General features: G+C 41.4%; 1 protein-coding gene across 3 annotated transcripts in view; it reads left to right on the forward strand.

Annotated features, from left to right (window-relative positions):
• BBS12 (Bardet-Biedl syndrome 12) overlaps positions 1 to 17,340 on the forward strand; it is a gene marked incomplete at its 3' end in the record, with an annotated part of 37,624 nt that extends 20,284 nt beyond the window's left edge. Inside the window, exons 3-5 of one of the 3 annotated variants that reach the window (XR_013960890.1) lie at positions 13,374 to 14,490; positions 15,517 to 15,572; positions 16,971 to 17,007. Coding sequence is in view for 2 of the 3 variants with exons in the window: in XM_080673939.1 (XP_080530065.1) it covers positions 13,374 to 13,473; positions 15,517 to 15,572; positions 16,971 to 16,994 (180 nt within the window). Of the gene's footprint in view, positions 1 to 13,373; positions 15,334 to 15,516; positions 15,573 to 16,970 lie in introns of those variants that run through there. The other 2 variants (XM_080673939.1, XM_080673940.1) reach the window with 2 other exon arrangements.
• Between the last annotated feature and the right edge of the window lie 4,268 nt (positions 17,341 to 21,608).

Genomic DNA, 21,608 nt, shown 5'->3' on the forward strand with positions numbered 1-21,608 from the left:
TGTGTGGCATTCTAAAAAATACCTGATTGGCACTGCTGAAAACTGTCAAGGTTATGAAGAAATCAAGTCTAGCCTGAGAAACAGTCACAGCCAAGAGGAGCATAGGGAGACGTGATGACTAAGAGTGGTAGGATCCTGGAACAGAAAAAAGACATTAGGCAAAAACTGAAGAAATCTGAGTAAAGTTTAGACTCTAGTGAGTAAGTATGTATCAATATTGGCTTATTAATTATATTGTACCACACTAATAGAAGAGGCTAATAATAAGGGAAACTAGGTGCAGTATATGTGGATTCTCTGAGTTATTTTTACAACTTTTCTGTACATCTAAGCTATCCTAAAATTAAATTTTTATTTTAAAATTAGTATGTTCAGACAACTATAACATCATTTAATGTAATGAACTAATGCACTAAATAATTGAACTTAGTTTACTGTTCATATCTATAATCATGCAATAGACTAGTGATGGAAGATAGCCTTCAGTAAAGAGAGCGGTCCATTATTAAGAGCTGAGGATGTACAGAATACTATAACAAGCATGATCCCTGCCCCAGGAGCAACCCACAGGAATACTTGCCAACGGCACAGTGCCAACTCCAGCTTCTAACAAAATGTTCTTCTCCATGTGCAGAGCTGTTACCGTTATACTACAATAGTAGTGAAGTCTACTTCAGACTGTTCTGAGGTTGCATTTTCTGAATTTTTTCCCTTTTCTATTTTGTTTGCCATTTTTCTTGGCAGTTGCATTTTTAAATTTTTCCAGTGCATTTATCTGGTGACGTGAAGAAGACTCTTTGTACACTGTCTACTACGAGTGAAAGGCAAATTGGGAATTGCACAGTCTGTTGGCAACACTGAGACTGGTTTGATGTCTAAAAAAAGTAGACCTGTTTCCTGTGCTAACCTCAGAGCAGGAGGTGGAAAAGGCTACTTCCCAGAAGGGTCCACTCTGGACTAACATCAAATTGAAAGAAATGAGGCAGATGTAATATATTTCCCCCTTCATCACTCCAATTAAATATCCATTACAATAGTTTTTATTAATGTATTTAAAATGTTTTAAATTAGCCCTAGCTGGTTTGGCTCAGTGGATAGAGCATCAGCCTGTGGACTGATGGGTCCTGGGTTTGATTCTGGTCAAGGGCACATGCTTGGGTTGCAGGCTCGATCCCAGTAGGGGGCGTGCAGGAGGCAGCCAATCAATGATTCCCTCTCATCATTGATGTTTCTATCCCTTCCTATCTGAAATCAATAAAAATATATTAAATTAAAAAATGTTTTAAATTAGCATTTGTGTTTTCTTGTTTAAAAGCAGTAGAAGCCTCTGTTGATGAAGTCATTTATTTTCTTATAAATAATCATTGGTTTCCTGCAGTATTTCTAAAACTGCTCTATGAGAAGCACATGGGCCACTTGTCAAAATGCGGATTCCCAGACCCTCCCTCTCAGGATTCTAGTTCAGAGTGTCTGAGGGCCCAGGAGAATCTGTTTTTTAATTAGTGCCTCCCTCTGGTCAGGTTCAGTCTTCCAATTAGGTAAGCTGTTAGTAGAGTTCTTAACCCTGGCTACACAGTAGAATCATGGTGAGAACTTTCAAAACTACTGATGCCCAGCCTACCCTGTCCACACCAGGATTGTCATTTATCCATGGTGGGGCCTACGCACCAGTGTTTTCTAACTCCCTCTGATTGGTACTTGTGTGTAACCAACATCAAAACCACTTGTCTTGTGTGTGCAACCAAAATTAATTAGAAAAATGTATACTTTACTTCTTAGACTCTAATAAAGAAAATACTGGCTACTGAACATAGCACATGGATCTTACGAGCAGAAACAAAGAAGGACATGCTAATGGGACTGACTGCTAATAGGTACAGGTTGTTTGGGGGCTGGTGGTGGGAATGGAAATGTTCTGGAATGAGATAAAGCTGATGATTGCAGAACATAGAGTAAAAACCACTGAAGTGTACTCATTAAAGTAGGGAATTTTATGTTGTATGAAGTATATCTCAATGTAAAGATGCTACTAAAACAGGGAAAACATACGGTTTAACCTTTTTAAAAAATTTTTAGAAACAGACATATACAAACCAGTATTAGAAGTAGGGTTAGTGGTTATGTTTGGGGGGGCAGGATGCAGTGATGGCAAAACAAGGAAGGCTCTGGGTCCTGACTGGGTTCTTATTGCATGAACTGGGCGGTGGTCACAGGGGTGAGCTTACCTCGTGAGCATTCTTGAGCTGAGCTATATGTTTATGATTTGTGCTTTGGTAAAACCGAGTTAACAAGAGATGACCAGATATTCAGGCCCCTGCATTGAGAGCACAGGAAAGAATCTATCTTAACCTATAATGAAAGCATATCTGAGGAGACATCAAGATAATGTTTGACAGTAGAGGTCATTTAATATTGGAATTGTTTACCAAAGATGCTACAGAAACCCTGTCCCCGGAACTCTGAAAACGAGCCTCGCTGTAAAATCCGTTCTGTTTTGAGATGCCATCTTATAGTAATTGGCCAGATAATATTTTGAGACTTAATCCACTTCTTTGAGACTGTGTTTAGTTTATAATTCCTTTTCATTCTGGGAAGTAAAAGGTAGACAGAATGAAAGAAAAACAGAACTTCAAATTCCCATAGCAGGATACTTGCCAAAGAGCATTAGCTAATTCATATATTTTTAGTTATAGCAAACCTTCTTGTAATCTGTTTCACCAGTCGTCAAACTGAATTTCCTAAGCTCAGTTTAATTTCCTTTCTTTTATCTTGTTGTCAGTAACTTTTCCTTAATTGCTGTTCCTATGCGGACCATCCCAGACTCTCCTCTCTCTCTTCCTTGTTTATTGCCTTTCCAGGCTCCGTGAATTTAGTTGGTTCTCACTTTCTTTCTTCATAGGCTACAGGGTTTCATCACTTTATTGCTCTTTTTTATTTCTGTAGCTCTATTCATACTTTTAAGACCTTTGGTTTCCAGAAATGACTACAATATTGTGAGGTTCTGGTCTCTGCATCCTTTTGTCATCGTGTTTTTGTGCTAAAACAGTACGGGTCAACGTTAGCCCCTCTGGTTCCAGGGTTACGTCTTTAGAACTGAGTCAGTTGAGCATTGCCCCTGATTTCATAAGCTCTGTGCATGCAATCTATTCCCTTGAAATGTGTTCGTGCCTTTCCAGAACTCCTCCTCATTCCATTACCCACTTGTGGACTTGGCTTTTTATTCTTACATCTAAGGTTTGTTTATTTTATAAAGAAAACCAACATCATTTAAAATTTGCTTTGTTTTTAATAGCTAGAAGGAATTTTTATTTTTGGATTCTCTGTTTCAATCTCCTCATTTTATAGATGAGGAAATTGAGGCCTAGAGAAATCTATATAGCTAATAACTGATAAAACCACTTTTTCATCCACAGTTCTAAGCAATATTTTTAACTCCTAGGCACACTGAGCCATTCTGGCTTTTTCATCCTATTTAATTTCTTTAGAACTTTTTAGTAAATCATTTAGCTAATTTTTAGTACCAGATGTTCAAGATAACTAGTTCAGCACCATTTAGTACATTATTCTATTAGCACAACTTTAAGAACTTCCTCAGAGCAAAACATTTTTCTCTGTTTTTTAATGCATTTTTTCCTCCTTTCTTACTGAATTTTCCAAATCAAACCACTCTAGGAAAAGGTCCACGTCTTCACATTCTCACACTCCACTTTCTTTTGTAGGATAATAACAGCTGCTAAGTATTGAGCTCTGGGTTAATTGTTCCCATTTTACTGACGTCATAACTGAGGCACCGAGATTTCTCTATGGCAGAGTGGGATGAGAACTAGGCCTCCTTATTCCAGATCCAGTACTTAACTTTTATGTATTTCTTTAATAAATTTTATGTTTATGCGTTGCCAAGCAGGGAATTCTATATCGTAATGAAATGGATTTATAGCCTACAATTCTGTCACAGGAGGCAAGGCAGAAAGCCTCAGACCTCATCGAACGTGGGAGGCAACCAGAAACTGGCTCAGGCCTGTCTCCCTGAAGGCAGGGAAGTGATGAGAATGTCCTGGTCTGGCTCCTCGCCGGCCTCCATGCTCTCCTGTTCCAGGAATACCAGAGGAGGATCCACCAGACTCAGGACGGTCTGCAGTCCACACCCGGACTGCTGAGATACCCGCACAGTCACCAGGGCACCAAGGCAGAGCACCTCGCTGGCGACCTCCCTGATCTGCAGTCACAGGTCTCTCCTAATCAGCAATGACACTTCCTTTATCCCCTTTCCTATCTGTGAAGTAAAGCTGTGTGATCTGTCTTCATAGAAATTACTCACTGCCTGTTCTCCTTAGCTTACTACCTTGTCCCAAATTATCTACTGGTTTTCCACTATGCTACCAGGAACAAGAAGAAAGATTAGGAGTTGTACATTGCTGTGTAATAAACCACCCTCAAACCTAGTGGCTTAAACCAACCACATTTCCTAATACTGTTTCCAGTCTGCGTGTTGGCTGGGCACTCCTCTGCTGGTTTTGCCTGGGTATTTGGCTGCAGTCCGCTGGGCTGGAAAGGACAAGGTGGCCTCAGGCACTGGCTGTCAGTAGGCCCGGCCACTTGGTTCTCCAGCAGCCTTGTCCCCAGGAAGCTGGACTGGCTGCCCCACACGTCTGTCTCAGGGCAGCCTTTCCTGAGAAGCAAAGCAGGAGCTGAAAGTCTAGCGAGGAAGTCACAGAACTTCACTTCTACCACATTCTTTTGGTCAAAGCAAATAAGAACAGCCAAGGTTCAAGGGGTGGGGGTAGACTGCTCTTATTAGGCATTGCAAAAAGCGTGTTTTTCAATCTACAACAATGCAAAAGACTCAGTACCTTCCACTGAATAGATAGGTTCATTGAAGCCCTGACTTCACGCTTTGTTCAGATAAGAATGCCAGTTGACTAAACATCTTCCGTTCTAGTCACTGTGACAAAAGCACTCTAACACTAATAGGTTTCAAAGATAGGAAATGAAGGAAACTACTACTAGTAAAAGTTGTCATAGCCCAGGAAATATTTGCAAGAGGAAGTAGAGGTACCAAGTCTTATTTCTATCAGCAAAGTGACCTGACAAGTGTGGTTTCCAAACCTCAGAGTTATGTCAATTTCATTCCAAGCCTCTTTAGTTAATAATAGAAAGAAACAAACAAACAAAAAAAAAACAGTCAAAGATTTTGTTACTTGAAGGGAATTTGCGAATTAACTCTTAAGTAACACTGGTTGGCTAACATTCACTGACAGGAGTTTGTATTTCTACCTCCTCCCTTGCATAAATAGGGAAAGTGAAATGAGATAATTAATATGCTTTGTTGGATGCCTGAATTCCCTTTGCCTCTAAAAGATAGATAGTTGCTACTATTATTTTATTCAAGGCTTCAAGAATTTACATGGTTTAATGATAAAGAGACATTCTCTTTTTAAATATATTTTTATGGTCAAAGTAGGTGCTTGATAAACTTACTTTAAAAACTTTCCAAGTAGCCAAAACCGGTTTGGCTCAGTGGATAGAGCATCGGCCTGCGGACTGAAAGGTCCCGGGTTCGATTCCGGTCAAGGGCACGTAACTTGGTTGCGGGCACATCCCCAGTAGGAGGTGTGCAGGAGGCAGCTGATCGATGTTTCTCTCTCATCGATGTTTCTAACTCTCTATCCCTCTCCTTTCCTCTCTGTAAAAAAATCAATAAAATATATATTTAAAAAAAAAATAAAAATAAAAAATAAAAAAAAAAAATAAAAACTTTCCAAGTAAAATTATCATTGCCATAGTCTATGGGGTAAAAATTTGGGACCTCCACTTTCTGTTTGTTCAGATGTTGTTCAGATGTTATTGCTGTGTAACAACTAACCACAAAAATCCCAGTGGCATTTAACAAAAGCCTTCGTTTTGCTCATGGATCTGTGAAGTGGCTGGGCAGTTCTGCCTCATGCTGCAGGTCTACAGACAGGTCAGGACAGCTCTGTTTAATGCATGTTTATTCTGAGGCCCAGATTAAAGGGGCAACAGCTACCCAAGGTGAGTTCCTCTCATGGTGAAGGCATAGGTACAAGAGAATATGCAAAAATATGCAAGTTTCTTAAGGTCTGGAATCAGAACCTACAAACTGTCACTTCTGCCCAAGACAATGGAATAGCAAGGTTCATCTTCAATAGGAGAAACTGCTGAGTCACAGGTCAACCTCCAAGTTATAAAAAGGGATGAGAATTGAAGCCAATAATACAGTCTACCACAAGAGTGTTTAAATAATCACTCCTTAATCCCACCTCCATGAACAGGCATATGTCTGGGTGAGGCTTCTCATACTTTCTCAATAGGACAAATTCTTTGGCTGGCTGATTGTTGAAGTTTGTGATTCTATCTACAAATAATAACATGGGATGTCTGTCTGTTCATTATCTAGCAGAGTATAACTTTGAATTCTGTGCTGCCTCAAGGTTATAAAATCTCAGTTTAGAAGACCATATTTGTAGAGGATTTCCTAATGGGTTATCTTCCTCAAAATGGTCTAAATTTCATACCTGGATCAAGTCAGGTTGCAGAAAAGTCTGTTATGTTGGCCTCTTGTAAAATTGCTTTTATGTAACTAAGCTTGGGTGTTAAGCTGTCTGCCTACATTGAAGAAAGTTATAAGGAAATAGTTTATGGACCCAACAATTAAGGTTAACATTGATAACTGTTATACACATTTCTCTTTCTTTTTCTTTTTCTTTTCTTTCTTTTTTATTTTTTTAAGAATCATAGAAGAATTTTCTCTTGGCTCACAGAAAGATTTTTCTGGGCTCCTCCTGAGAAATTGGCTTATTTTTATCTTATAGTTACTGTGATATAACTGAGCATCTTTCCATTCTTTTATTGGCAGCTAGGAAGCTCTAATGGAGATTTGTGAGCCATGTCTGCTTTATGTATAGTATAGCCATTGTGTGTCAGGCTTCCAGTGAGTTAGTACATGTAAGTCCTTAGAAATTCTTGGAACATAGTGCTATATATGTTTGCCATTATTATTATTGATAATAGTGGGGTAAGTTGAATATAAATAAAATTCAATAAAATAAGAGAATAGTATCCTAATATCTGATGTATTTCATTTTGGAATAAAAAGTGCTGAATTCATCTGTTGCTTTTTAAGACTTTTGTAATCAAATTACCTAATTGATAAGCAGGCCAAATATTGGATGGGGAAATTTTATTTTCCTTCAGCTTAACTAATATTTTACTCATTAAATTTAAGCTTGTATTGTTTGGACCAAAATAAATTTCCATGTCTTGCCAAAAACACTGAGAATGAAATAGCAGCAAAGACTGGGGTAAATATTATTAAAGTTTGGGCAAGTTTTTGAAACTGCCTTGTAGTTTGGTGAGATGGGGGTTGGGGATGGTAAGAAATCCATAGGGAACTCTCTTCCTTACCCTGGCTAGTTTGGGGCCTAAGCAAAAATTTCACTTTCCTCCCTCGGTCAGTGTCTAGGAAAGAGAAGGTGGAAGTGAGGGGCCGAAGGCAATTAGGACTGATAATCTCACTAATGAAGGTGTGTTCCCACAGGGTCTCCTGCAGGGGACAGACCAGTGCTCCCACGGTGTCCCCATGGAGCTGGTGCCTTGACGGTGCCCACAGCCTAATGACACAGAGAAGAAAAGCGGCTGTTTTGCCCACAGCCAACAGGCAAATCCAGGAACACAGACAGCCAGTCCCCAGCCTTCAAAGTCACATCCAGAAGGAAAGATTCAAATAATATTCTGCTAAATAGAGCAAGAAGTAAGGGAAAATGTCTCTACCAATTTGCGGCTAATTCTGTTATTCGGAAGAACAGCTTTGGGGAAAGGAAGCTGAAGAAAAACTTTTAAAAAGAAAAGGACAGTACATCCCATGCAAAAGACATGTGAAAAATTCATCCTGGAAGGAGACAATCAGGATGCAGGTTCAGGTAGCAGATTGGGGAAGGGTTATACTCTAAGACAAAGAGTATGTTCATAGTGAAAAGTCTACAAATATTTCATAGCTCAGTGAAGAGTATAGGGAAAAGGCAGAGTAAATGTAGATAATGAAAAGGAGATATTAAAGTGTGAATGAATTATCTTAATTAATTATAGGTTAATTAAATTACATGTAGATAGTTGGTTTTTTAAAGACAAAAATAATACCATTCCATTTTTATGGGCTGCAATTGGCAATCTCTATAAAAATTACTATAGGAAGACTTTAGATGAGGTAGATCTTTATGTAATAACAATGCAAGCTCTCCAAGATGTTTTATAAAGAAGGTGTGGGAGAAAATACAACCATTCATGTAAAACTGTTTATTTGTGTTAACTTGTTTATACACACACACCTCCACAAGGACCACAAGAAAATGGCAGGAGTGACAGCTTCTAGGTGGGACTGGGGGCAGATAGACAGGAATGTGGGGAGGCTGTCATTTTGTCCCTTGAGTTCCTTTTGGGGTTGATGTCATGTGCGTTTAAATTCATTAAAAATAACCTCATTAAAGAAATAGTGAATTCATCTGAAACAGCAAGGAGCAAAATTGACATAGGTGCAAGTAATCTGTGATGTGGAGGACGAGCTTGAGAAAAATCCACAGAATGTAGAGGGAACAGTCAGAGAGACAGGCCAAAGAGGAGGACACGTCTCAAAGATTCAGCCCACAAATTGTATCACCCAAGTATGTGTACTGTGCTTCTAACTGTGTAAAGACAAAGCTACACATGCAGACACGTTACCTCGGGTTCATATGTGTCAATATCTACTTATACATATTGTAATTGATAATAATCAACAAATAGCACTGTGCTAAGTGTTCTCTGTGTGCTGTTATTAATTATCCAATATCAATAATATGAGGTAGGTCATTAGCCCCACTGTACACATAGGATTCTGAGGCCTGGAGATCGGTTTCATATCCCCCAGTCACACAACTAGTGACCGTTGAGATTTGACTCTGAAATCTGCCTTCTCAACTGCTAGTTACGATGCCTCCCTGTCGTGTAGAGAATACACAGGGGCTAAGCAGCAGTCAGTTAATATCTGGACAGTGAAACTGGGCTTCTTATTTTCTACATTAGCATGTTCATATCATTTATAGTTTTATCATAAAGTACTGCTTTTATAATTTACCACAAAGAAGTAGCTATAAACTGCAAAGGGGTATAGAACATTAAACAAATATCAGAGACTACTCTCCCTAACTCTTATTAGCAGAAGTTTTGTCAGAAACCATGTGTGTTTTTTAATCTGCAGAGCCTACAGCCCCCCTTCCTGCGGTTACGGAGGTATTTAGGGTTCACGTTGGTACTCTTTGGTTGGCTAGTCCATACAGCTCTGACTGCAGGCGAATGTCCACCTCGCTCCCTGGGGCACTTCCCAAGACTGAGTGCCAGGACTCCCTGTCCTCCAGCTACGGCCAGCACCTGGCTCCTGGCTGTGTCTGTAGGTGGGCCCGATTGCTGGGTCAGCATCAGAACTCCAGCCTGCACTCCCTGGTTCTCTTGGCCAGGATACTCTTGTATCTTTTTCATCTCAGTGAAACGATACCAGCATGTCTTAGTTCAGGCTGCTATAACGTAATAGACTGGGTGGCATATAAACAACAGAAACTTATTTCTCACAGGTCTGGAGGCTGGGAAGGCCAAGACCAAGGCCGGCAGATCCGATATCCCATGAGAGCTTCCCATTTAGCCTGCTGTCTTTTCCCTGGGTCTTCACATGACAGGAGGGACAAGGTATGTCTCCCTGGTCTCTTGTACAAGGGCACTAATGCCATTCGTGAGGGCTTCACCCTCGTGACCTCATCCTCTCCTAAAGGCCTGACTTCCTAATACCATCACATTGGAGGTTAGGATTTCAGCGTGTGAATTTGGGGAGAGACAGTCTATAGCAAGCAGCGAAGCAAATTTATATAATGAGCCTTATGATAGCCGTCGCAACACTGCATTCCTCCAAATTTCAGAGCTGTCCAGATTGAAAGCAATGCCAAAAGGCAAAGCCAAGAACACAGCCCTTCACTGCTCACAATCTCTACATTATAATGCCATTCTTAAATTCCTTTACTACATTTTTTACAAAAGTACACTATACTCCTCTACACCAGCACATGTAAAATAGTATGACTGCCATACACACACATACTGGATGTCATACTAGACGTTCACCATGTTAGTAATGAGGGACACAGATAACTGAGCTCCCTGTGGCTTTTCAACTTTGGACCAGGCATTGTGTGAAGAGCTGTGTTCCTTGTATCTTGAGATTTCTAGTGCTGACGACATTCACTCTTTCATGGCAATGGGTTATCATTTAGAAAGACATCATAGGCTTAGAGGCAGCACTTACAATTACTAAGAATAAGCAATTATAAAATCTCAAGAGCATCTTTCCCTCTCAAGAACCCAGTAGATAACTTAATCTCTGAGATGGTGGCTGAATTAACAAACACAACTGTTCCTAGTTTAGTCAGGTTTATTTAGATACTAGAGGCCCAGTGCACAAAATTCATGCACTGGAGGGGTCCCTCAGCCGGCCTGTGCCCTCTCACAGTCTGGGGAGCCCTCGGGGGATGTCGACTGACGGCTTAGACCAGGGGTGGGCAAACTTTTTGACTCGAGGGCCACAATGGGTTCTTAAACTGGACCGGAGGGCCGGAACAAAAGCATGGATGGAGTGTTTGTGTGAACTAATATAAATTCAAAGTAAAGGAGCGGAGGGGAGAGCAAGAAGAGAACGCTCCGCTCTTTCAGCTCCGCGGGCCGGATAGAACAGCCGAACAGGCCGGATCTGGCCCGCGGGCCGTAGTTTGCCCACGGCTGGCTTAGACCCACTCCCAAGCTTGCAGTTGGACATCTTTGGTGCTGCCACAACGACTGAAGAGACTCCTGCCACCGCTGCTGCGCTCGCCAGCTGTAAGCCCTGCTTCTGGTGAGCGGCTCTCCCCCTATGGGAGCACACTGACCACCAGGGGGCAGCTCCTATGTTGAGCATCTGCCCCCTGGTGGTCAGTGCGCATCATAGCGACACGTTGTTTGGCTATTCGGTCGATTTGCATATTAGCCTTTTATTATATAGGATAATGACCCCTGTACATGGGCATGCGGTGAGGATGCAGAAATGATAGGGTGTAGCTCTAATCAACATAGGTACAATAACAGCTTCTGTGTATCTGTATGAAGTGAGATATCTGTAGTTTACTTGACAGTTTCCACCCTTTCGTCGCTGAGCTGTCAGGAGTCCATGGGGAGCTTGGCTGGGACCAAATCCAGTGTCCCAAGCTTTTCCGGGCATGTTTAGACAATGTGCGCATCCACTGAGGATGGTGTGGTGCAGATAACGGTGTGGCCTCTACGTAACACAGGTACACAAGAGGAAGGGTTTCCTTTAACTTTCTCCAGTCGGTCCTTTACCTGCATGTTTGTCTCTGTGTGATGCCAAAAGATTAGAAATTATGAAAGACCGTGGGACAGAAAATGAACCCGTATTGGCCTGGTTTCCTTAGTATTTCAGCCTAATGAGTTAATCCTGTATTCCAGCCATTTATTTATTTATTTTTACCTCTGGAATCTGATGCTTGTTTAGCTGCCTAACTACAAGGGATAACTTTTTAAGTATAATATTATAAGAAGACACAGACGAGGAGAAGGCATTGCACACAGGATTTCCTGTTTATAGATTTGCAAAATATTTTAGAGCCCTGATTGAATGATTAATGGAGAAGAACACAATATATCTAAACAATGTACTCGCCAAAAGTTTCTACACAAATGCGTTGGTAGCTTGCTCCAGTGTCTGACTCAGAGGAGAACACTGTAGTGTGTTCATATACACAGAGACGCAATCCGAGCTTACGAGCGATGGGTGCAAGTGCTTGCGTCCATCAGGAAAGAAGTGCGAGTGTTAACACTCTAGTTAAAAGATTTTTCCAAAATGTAATAACAGGATGCTGGATTTTTTAAATTCAGCAAAAAAAAAAAAAAAAAAAAAAAAAATGAGCTGAGAAATAGTATATCTGATAAAGTGTTCATTTGGTGACAGTTATTTTTGTTTTGTTTTTTTTGTTTTGTTTTTACTTGGGAAAAGAGATAGCACAAAACTTAAGCTGGAGCTCATTTTTGTGAACTGGAACTCACAAAACTTAAGCTCATTTTTTTTTCTTGTTGCCAAGTTACAAGTTTAAGTCCAGTGACATTTTCAGCTTCTCTTTCCTTGTAATTTGTACTTCAATTCTCTTTTCAGTTTTTCCACCAGTTTTTGAAAATAAATGTGCAGGAAAATCACCAAAAATAAACTGCCATCATTTTCATCTTTCTAACCTCAAGCAGGTGCTGACTTCTCCTCCTATTCACAGTATTTCTGATGTGTGGAGTGAACGGATTTTCTGATTCTTCATCGTATTAGCAATGCTTCAAATTTCAGTGTTTGGGATTTTCTTCTCTAAAGCACAAATTAACCTTTTAGACTCTTTCTATATGACAGTTTCTAATCCGAGTAAGTTTGTTTTATCTATGCACAGACAATTCAAAGAAAAGTAGTATTCAGTACCCATTATCAACAAAAAAGAGAAAAGGAGAAATCTGCATTTTTTCTCCTCTCACTTCTATAGCAACTACGACAAAAAGTTCCTTAAAGCATTTAGGAAGAAAAATGGAAAGTAAAATAAAAAAGTAAGAATAAGAAGGAATGGACGCTGTTCAAGCTCAGAAGATTCTTGACTTTGATGAATTTTAATATAAATAGTTTAAGGGGCTTAATCACAAGGAACAACAGCAGCCTGTAATTATTGGAATCGAGAGTAAGGGAGCACAGACGTAAAGCAATTTTAAATGTTGGAAAACAGGCGGCATTTCCATGAGGCTGCTACTGGGGCCTCTACCGATGCCAGTTCCAGCTTCAGAGCCACCGAGCCAACCTGTTCTTCTCCGGCTTAAGTTTTGTGCTATCTCTTTTCCCAAGTAAAAAAAACCCAAAAAACAAAAAACAAAACTGTCACCAAATGAACACTTTATCAGATATATTATTTCTCAGCTCATTTTTTTTTGTTGTTGCCAAGTTACAAGGATAAACAAGTACTTTCTTCTGGGTTCCATGTCGGAAACTCTGTCTAGCAGATAGGATTGCACTGTTTTCTAAATAATCAAAACGGCTACCTTGGAATTATGATGTTGTTCAGTTAGGTTGAAAATGTTAAGCATTTCTTGTTTTGCCTTTCAGTAAAACTAACAAAATATTCTACGTTGGAAATTGTTGCTTTAGATCGAGGCTGGTGTGTTAAGAAAGATTAGAAAATACAGTCTAGCGATCTCATTTTCTAAAAAGTAGTTTTCTCCCCAAGTGTTTTGTGATTACCAGCTATTTTTATTGTTGTTTTCAAAAGGACCACGAAGTGAAATTCCGTAGCATGCTGTTCGTCCCTCAGAAATCTCTTCTTAGACTTCCAGGTTTCAAGTTGTTCCAGAGCCATCTAAGAGAAAAAGGTCAGTGGCCATGAAAAATGAGTTCTTCTCTTAGCGTTTACGGACAACGATCTCCGCTGGGAAAAGATGACAAAGAAAACAAAACAAATTGTCTGATGGCTATGGACATGGGGTGTCTGGTCTGTGTTTGGCCCGTGTCCCCTTCCCAGGGGTCCTGCTTAGACAATACTAAAGCAAGCACACATTGTGTATATTAAACACGCCAAGAGGAAAAGCCAAAACCTGAAGTGCAGTCCGCTTCCAGTAATCTGTGTGCTTATTAATATTTTTTCTGGTTTATCAGAAAATGTTTCACACCAGACAGGGCATCTAGCTGACTCCTGTGTTGTTACCCCTGACTGTTGCTTTGGTGTTTACTACGATATCATAACCTAATTTTTTTATTATTAGCCTAAGTTAAAATAAGAAAGAAGTAAACCCATTAAAAAACATACTGCATTAGAAAGAAAAAAAGAATTTGGGGGTTAACTGCAGTTCCTGTTCCAGGGGTCGATAGTTATGAGGGGTTCTCGGGTCAGAGAACACTAACCAGAACAGACCTAGTCCACTGTTGGTTATCGGTCCTGAGTTTATCTTGGCTCTGTTTTTGCTCATCTGGAGGAGCCAGCATGGAAGAGCCAGCACCGTGAGAGAAGGCTTCACATTCTACACTAAGTCCCTTCCTCTAAAGGTCCTTTTGTCCAGAAGTTGGTCATCTTTAAAAACCCATCAAGGTGATCCTCCCTTTCAATCCACACTGAGTCTGAAGAGTGGCAGAATATGCCTCCCCCACAAATATGCCATTTGGGCATAAGGAGTATTTTGAGCTAAAGGCACGAAAAACAGTAGATGCAAGAAAGGTGCTCTGACCTCCCCTCTTCTTCCAGAAAGCAGGAGATAAAACTCCCCCGTGAAAGATGCCCTCCTGTCCCAGGAGGAAAGGAACACTATCATCACCAGAGACGGGAGCTGAGGCCAAGAGAAATCTGGACAAACAGACCAGTTACAATAACTCTTAACTTGCCTTAGTCGCCCCAGGTATTATAGCTACTTTTCCACAATTGCCTCTCTTTGTTCAAACTGGTATATAAACACTTGGGCCCAGCCACTTCTTTGGGTCTTCATTTTCCTGGGAAGGCTCCATGTGCATGCAAAAATCTGTCTTTTTCTCCTGTGAATCCATTTTATGTCAACTTAATTCTCAGACCCAGCTGGAGACCCTAAGAAGGTGGGGAAAGGTTTTGTCCCCCTACAATGTGAGCATTATATCACAGCTCAGATTATTTTTTTAAAAATATATTTTATTGATTTTTTTACAGAGAGGAAGGGAGAGGGATAGAGAGTTAGAAACATCGATGAGAGAGCAACATCGATGAGCTGCCTCCTGCACAACCCCTACTGGGGATGTGCCCGCAACCAAGGTACATGCCCTTGACCGGAATCAAACCTGGGACCCTTTGGTCTACAGGCCAATGCTCTATCCACTGAGCCAAACCGGTTAGGGCAGCTCAGATTCTTTTAAATTACTTTTTCTTTATAGCTTGCTGTTCCTCTAATTTAGAACGAGTATTCCTAAGATTGATAGTCATATGATAATCACAGAGCACCTCTTCCCAATGATTCTACCTACTTTCTGGTTTCTTATTGTTACTTGACTGCCTGCCCTGGGTGAACATTTAAGAGGGAGGCACTCAAACAGGAAATGAGATCAAGACTTTCAAATGACACACTTCAACAAAATGAAATGTGAATACATTTCCCACATGGATGTTGTTCGTGCTGATAGTCACAATTTCTGTTAGTAACCCATGATGACCTGCTTAATATTTTTGTTATGCAAAAGGTTTTTTTCTCTTGAAAAATCACTGTTAATATTTGAATAAAGAGGAAAGAGTCATGCTATTTTTATATTTTAAGCAAAAGTTTTTTTTATTTATTTTACCTCCTACACCATCCTTTATCTCCTCCCACCCTACCTCCTCCCAGCAATGTGGGCAATTATTTTTAATAATACTAAAGTTTTTCCAGAATATAGCACTTACTCCTCTTAATTCTCATTTAAAGGATCCACATATCCTGAACTATGTATCAGGAGAGAAATGGAAAGATTTGTTGGAAAAGTAAGTACTGCATATGTTATATAAATCTCTGCATTTCTCATCATCACTTGCAATATTAAACTGAGTGTGCAGTTGGTTAAGCTAATAGGAAACACTTGGTTTGAAATATTTTATTGACTTTGACTAAGAGCACAATTTGCCTATATTATACTTACATTGTTAAGAACCATATGTAATAAGCCAAAAAGTTATGCTTTAGATTATTTTTAAAGTTGAAATTAAATTATAAAACTGCAACACTTAATAAAAATAAAACACATAGAAACTTGGAAGAAAATTAAATAAAATAGGAACTAAAATAAAAAACTATTCATCAGTTTTTGTCATAGAGACAAACAAACATAGCAAGGCAAAAATGGCATCACTGGCCAAATTGTATGCATCTTGAATTAATTTGTGGTGTGGAAGTTAATTCAGTTCTTCAAATATGTCTTTCTTTCGGTCCCTTTTTCTCTTTCTCCAGACACACACACACACATTCAACTTATTTGCCCCAGTCTAACAGAACATTATTTCTTGGTTTAGTTATCTTCAATAGATGTGTTCTGAATGCCCTTTACATAGTAGCTCCTGACTTCAGGGTTCATCAAGTTAAGTAAGAACTGGTCCTCCAAGAGCATACTAGGCTAGTGGAAGAAATAAATTACGCACACAAACCATTATAGTACAAAATAGAGTTGAATAAACACCATAAATTTGGCATTCGATGGTAGAGATGTCATTTTGCTTGGGGAAACCAGAAGTCTCATGGAAATAGTGTCATTTAGTGTGGGCTTTGCAGGATAGCTAGGATTTTTTTGAAATGACCTGGGAAGGCTGGGAGGACTGATGTGAAGCCGGCAGCAGGAGCAATGACACAGGCACAGCCACACGCGGAGAGGTTCCTCTCAGCTGTCAGGTGAGAAGCGCGAGGAGGGTAGGCGAAGGCTGAGGAGGTACGTGAACCGCCCGTAGAAAATTCTCCTTTATCCCCAAGACAGCGCATCTCCCTTGGAGGTTCTGGAGGAAGAGCATGGCATGCTCAGTAGCAGTTCAGAAAAAATGACTTTTAAAGGAGACAGACTGGTTTTGGCTGTAGATACAGAGATTGATTAGGGGGTATTCGCGTGGCCCAGAGAAACCAGGGGCAGTGGGAAGGGAAGGGAGGACAGAAAGCCAGAGGTGTTTCAGAAGCAGAACCTTTAGGACTTGGTAACCAGAAGCACTTGGGAGCTAAAGGTGGTAGCTATCCTTGGGCACAGCAGGTAGCAGGAGGTAAGACTGAACTAGCTAAGGTAGAAAGTTCACAGACTCCATGGGTGGGGGCTGAAGGCTGAAACCCAGCCCTGGGAGAAACAGCGCCAACTAGAGGCAGGGACCCAAATGCCAGCACATCCATCATCTCCGTCCTCCATGCAGGCTGATGCCACCCTTTCCTCCTAAGAGCGTTCTCATGTGGCCAACGTGGTCACTACTGTGTCCAGAGGTTTGTATCCAACCAGAGGCCAGAGCCCAGCAACTGCAGCCCCGCCACCCAGGATCAAGCCATTACCCACGAGGCACTGCTGCCCCTCGCAGCACACTGACCCACCCTCGAACCCAGGACAGGCCAGAGGTGGGCTCCTGTGTGACCGTGGCCCTGGAGCAGGATGGGACAGTTCCGAGGAAGCAGGGCTGGCGGACAGAAAAGCCTGGGAACACTGAACAAAGAAGAATCCACTGAGCCAGGCGCTGAAAACTTCCCAGCAGATTCTCTTCAGCTGCCCCCCCAGGGTGCAACCCCCAAGGCAGCAGGGCCTGCGCCTTCCCCGACCCACGCGCCCTCTCTCTGGCTGCTTCCTCCGCCTGGCTGCTTCCTACTGCTTACTTCACAAGGTATGGTTTCTGCTCAGCTTCATTTGGGCGAATTTTTCTATTGGTACGTGAAACTAACTTCTTGGATCTAAAAAAATTATTTTTCTCTCTCTCAGAAAGCCCTGATTTTTTTTTTCTTCCCAAACTATTGTTTCAGCTGTGGGTTTCAAACAATCTGTTTTTGAAACACAAAAGCTGAACGATAATTCTCTCTGTTTTCGCATTTCTGTTTTAATAATTCTCATCCTCCCTGAGGCCATGGATGTCTCCCACTAAATAACAGAGCCTCTGAAACAAGGCGGTTTCCAGGCCAGAGGGCACAACCCTGCCCCAGCCACGGAACGGCAAGACCGGGGCTGGGGAAGCCGGGCCCCATCTTGGAGACGCTTGATGGATGGGAGGTTTGCTAGAGAGGACGTGTGCCAGGAAGGCAGATGGAAAATGAGTGTGGAAAGAAATCAAGATGAGAGTTTGTAGAGTTTCGGTTTCAGGCTCAGTAGGGGAATCCCTAGATCACACTGCCCAGCCTGGGACGGCCCTTCAGAGGCAAGTCCGGACTTGCAGGATCTGGACCCCGGGAAAGAGAAGAGGATGCAACAGAACAGGAGGGAGCCCTGGCCAGTTCGCTCAGTGGTTAGAGCATAAGCCCACGGACCTCGGACCTCAAACCTCGGGTCCAATTCCCGGTCAAAGGCATGTACTTAGGTTGCAGGTTTGATCCCAGGCCCGAGTCCAGCTCTAGCAGGAGGCCACCAATCAATGTCTCTCACATCCATGTTTCTCTCTCTCCCGCCTCCCTCCCTTATACGCTCTTAAAAAAAATCAATGAAAAATTTGGGTGAGGATTAAAAAAAAGAAAAGAATAAAAGAGAAACCACTACCAATTTGCCCGATATTTAAACTAGACCACATTGAACGCTTGCCCCGGTCCCGAATGCCTACTACTAGTGCAGAATTGCAAAGGTGAAGAACTTTGTTCAAAATATATCTGGCAGCTCAATAAACACAGTAATATGGAACCTGTAAAAGGAAAATGTTATTTTTCTTCATTCTAGGAAACATAGCTGAAGAGGGAATATTGTTCTGGTTTAGAAACCAGAATTAATAGCATGGTTGAGCATGAGCTTGGTGATTTGAATAAAAAGTGCAGCTACCCAGCGTGTTCCAGAAGCTTACCAGAGTCAACCGAGGCCTGGCCACATTGTTCCCCTTGGCTTCAGATATTTGGGTCAAAGAAACATTTGCAAAAATACCCCCCAAAACAACCAAAAACAAAACCCAAACAAAAAACTTGTAGGCATTTTTGTAGCTTTGTGAATAAATATTCAGAATTTGTCTTCCAGTTTTTTGGTCTTTTAATTGAGAATTCATTATCGGTCAGTCAGCTCTGAATTAGTTTATGGTTAATTATCAATCATGTTGTTAACACTGAGTGCTGACTATATGTACTTTACATATAATAATTTATTAATTCTCATAAGAACTGTGTGAGAGGGATACTATCATATTCCCATTTTACAACTGGTTAAAAATTAACTAAGCAAATATTGTGTACTAGGTACTAAGTGCTTCGTATGTAGTATTTCATTTGATACTTTAAAATAATTATGAGATTTTATTATTTCCCCTGCTTTACAGATGAGCAAATTGAGACTCAGATAGGTGAATTTGTTTTAAGTTGACACAGCTGGAAAGGGATGGGGGAGGGATTTTTAACCCAAGTCTACCTTTTAACCCAAACTTTTGGCACATGTAATATTGAAAAGCTAGAAATAATCTACATGTCCAATAATAAATAATTAGTTAAGAAAATGGTGCATCTATATAATAGAATACTATACAGCCACTGAAAATGATGCTGAAAATATATTAATATGCAAAACAAACTTTTCAGATGAAGAAAGGCAGGTAAAATATGCATAATATGATTTCATTTTAAAATATATAAAAATATAAGCATAGTATATACACTTTCCTAAAAAGGAATATAAAAGCAAAATGAAAATGCAGGGACTCTTGTAAAGGGTATCAGGCCTGACTGATGTTGCTCAGTGGTTGAGCATCAATCCATGAACCAGGAGGTCACAGTTCGATTCCCAGTCAGGGCATATGCCTTGGTTGGGGGCTTGATTCCCAGTGTGGGGTGTGCAGGAGGCAGCCAATCAATGATTCTCTCTCATCATTGATGTTACTATCTCTTGCTCCCTTTCCCTTCCTCTCTGAAATAAAAATAAAATATCTCTATATATATAAAAGCCTAAGTGACTGTTATGACTGGTCGACCGAACGACCAGTCACTATGACGCGCACTGACAACCAGGGGGCAGATGCTCAACGCAGGAGCTGCCCCCTGCTGGTCAGTGCACTCCCACATCCAACCTCCAGTGGCCGGCCAACCTCCCGCAGTCCTTCCCCCCCCCCCCCCGCAGTCCTTCCCCCCCGGCCATCCAGCCCCGATTGGCTCCAATTGGGACTGGGTGAGACGGGCCCCGATCCGCCCTGATCACTGGCCAGGCCGAGGAACCCCTCCTGTGCATGAATTTGTGCCCTGTGCCTCTAGTGTGTGTGTGTGTGTGTGTGTGTGTATTTTTTTTTTAAGGGTATCAGAATATGCCCCTTGGCATAAGGATATTTTGAGCTGATTGTTTTGAGCAATAGCAGACAAGAAAAGCTGTGAAACAGAGTAGAAGCTACTCTACTGTTACATTTGTAAAGGAAATTTCCATCTGTAGGTGTCTCCCTCTCAGTTCCAGGATGACATAGATGAGTGAATCACAAGAGAATCCTATCTTTAGAGAAGGCAGACTACAGAACAAACCTGCCCTCCTTACCTTGCTTTTCCTGGTCACCTCCCATAACTGGCCTCACCCCCAACATCTTTCATTTGTTTTTAACTTAAATTGGTATTTAAGGTGGTGGCTTGGGCCATCTGAAGAGTTACTCATTTTTCTTCCTTATCTCCCATGTGTACATAAGGTATATACATTTTTGTTGTTATTGTTAATCCTTACCTGAAGATATTTTTCCCATTGAGTTTTAGAGAGTGGAAGGGAGGGAGGGGGAGAGAGAGAGAAAGAAATAGAGAAATATCAATGTGAGAGAGACACATCGGTGGGTTGCCTCCCGCACATGCCCAGACCAGGGCTGGGGATGGCCTGCAACCCAGGTACCTGCCCTTGACTGGAAATCGAACCTGTAACCCTTCAGTGCACTAGCTGACACTCTACCACTGAGCCACACTGGCCAGGGCTGAGGTATATATTTTAATAAACTTCTGTTTTTTTTTCTCTCTTTTTTTGTTGTTGTTTTTTCCTTTTTAAAATGTCTTTATTACAGGGGCCTCAGCCAAAAAATCAGAAGGGTAGAGAAAATTTTTTTTTCTTAATTTCAAGATGGTGACAGCAAAGCATTGAACCAAGTGAGAGAGAGTTTGAAACGCAGGCAGGGGTCCCGTGGGAAACAAAGACAGGTGGAACATAGGCAGGGGCAGACATGGCAGTTTGAGCAGCCCAATCACAGGAACCAGCCAAACAGCAATAACAAAAGTGTTTGGACTCAGAGTGGCAGGCATGTGAAACTAGGGAGGGTCTGCAACAATAAGGTGAACTGACACATAGGAACTGGAAAAGTTCAGGTCCGTTGCTGGGCAAGAACAATGAGGGAATCAATCAGGTAGCGACACAGGTAGATATAGAGCAGGCTTGTAGCAAATATATATCCCTAGAGTACAAGGCTTCATGGGCCACCCATTATTGGTCCCCCTCCCTGTGAGGGGAGTCTGAATCTGCTTGTAATACATTTTTCACACTTTTGCTTGAATCTTCTGGTCCACAAAGTTCATTCTTTGGCGTCGTGAGACACGACCCTGGGGGAAAAAACCAGGGTCGGCTCACCATTCCGGTTATCACAAGTCCAGGATCCTCTGAGTGCAGGGCTCTGTGTGACTGCACAGCTCACACCCCATGCAGCTGGCTTCTGTTATAAATACTCTATGTCCTGCTTTATACCACCCCCAAATACAGCACTTTGGAATACGATTATTTCGAGCTGAAGGCCATTGAGATGTAGCTGACACAAGGAGGACTTTCTGCCCTCCTGCTTCCTGTCTAAACGCAGGGCATAAATTTCCCCATGTGAAGGTGATGAAAATTTCCATTTGTAAAAGTATCTTCTCTTCAGGAAGAGGAGAACTATGATCTTCTC

This window comes from Plecotus auritus, assembly GCF_963455305.1.
Source record: "Plecotus auritus genome assembly, chromosome: 6".
Lineage (NCBI taxonomy): Eukaryota > Metazoa > Chordata > Mammalia > Chiroptera > Vespertilionidae > Plecotus > Plecotus auritus.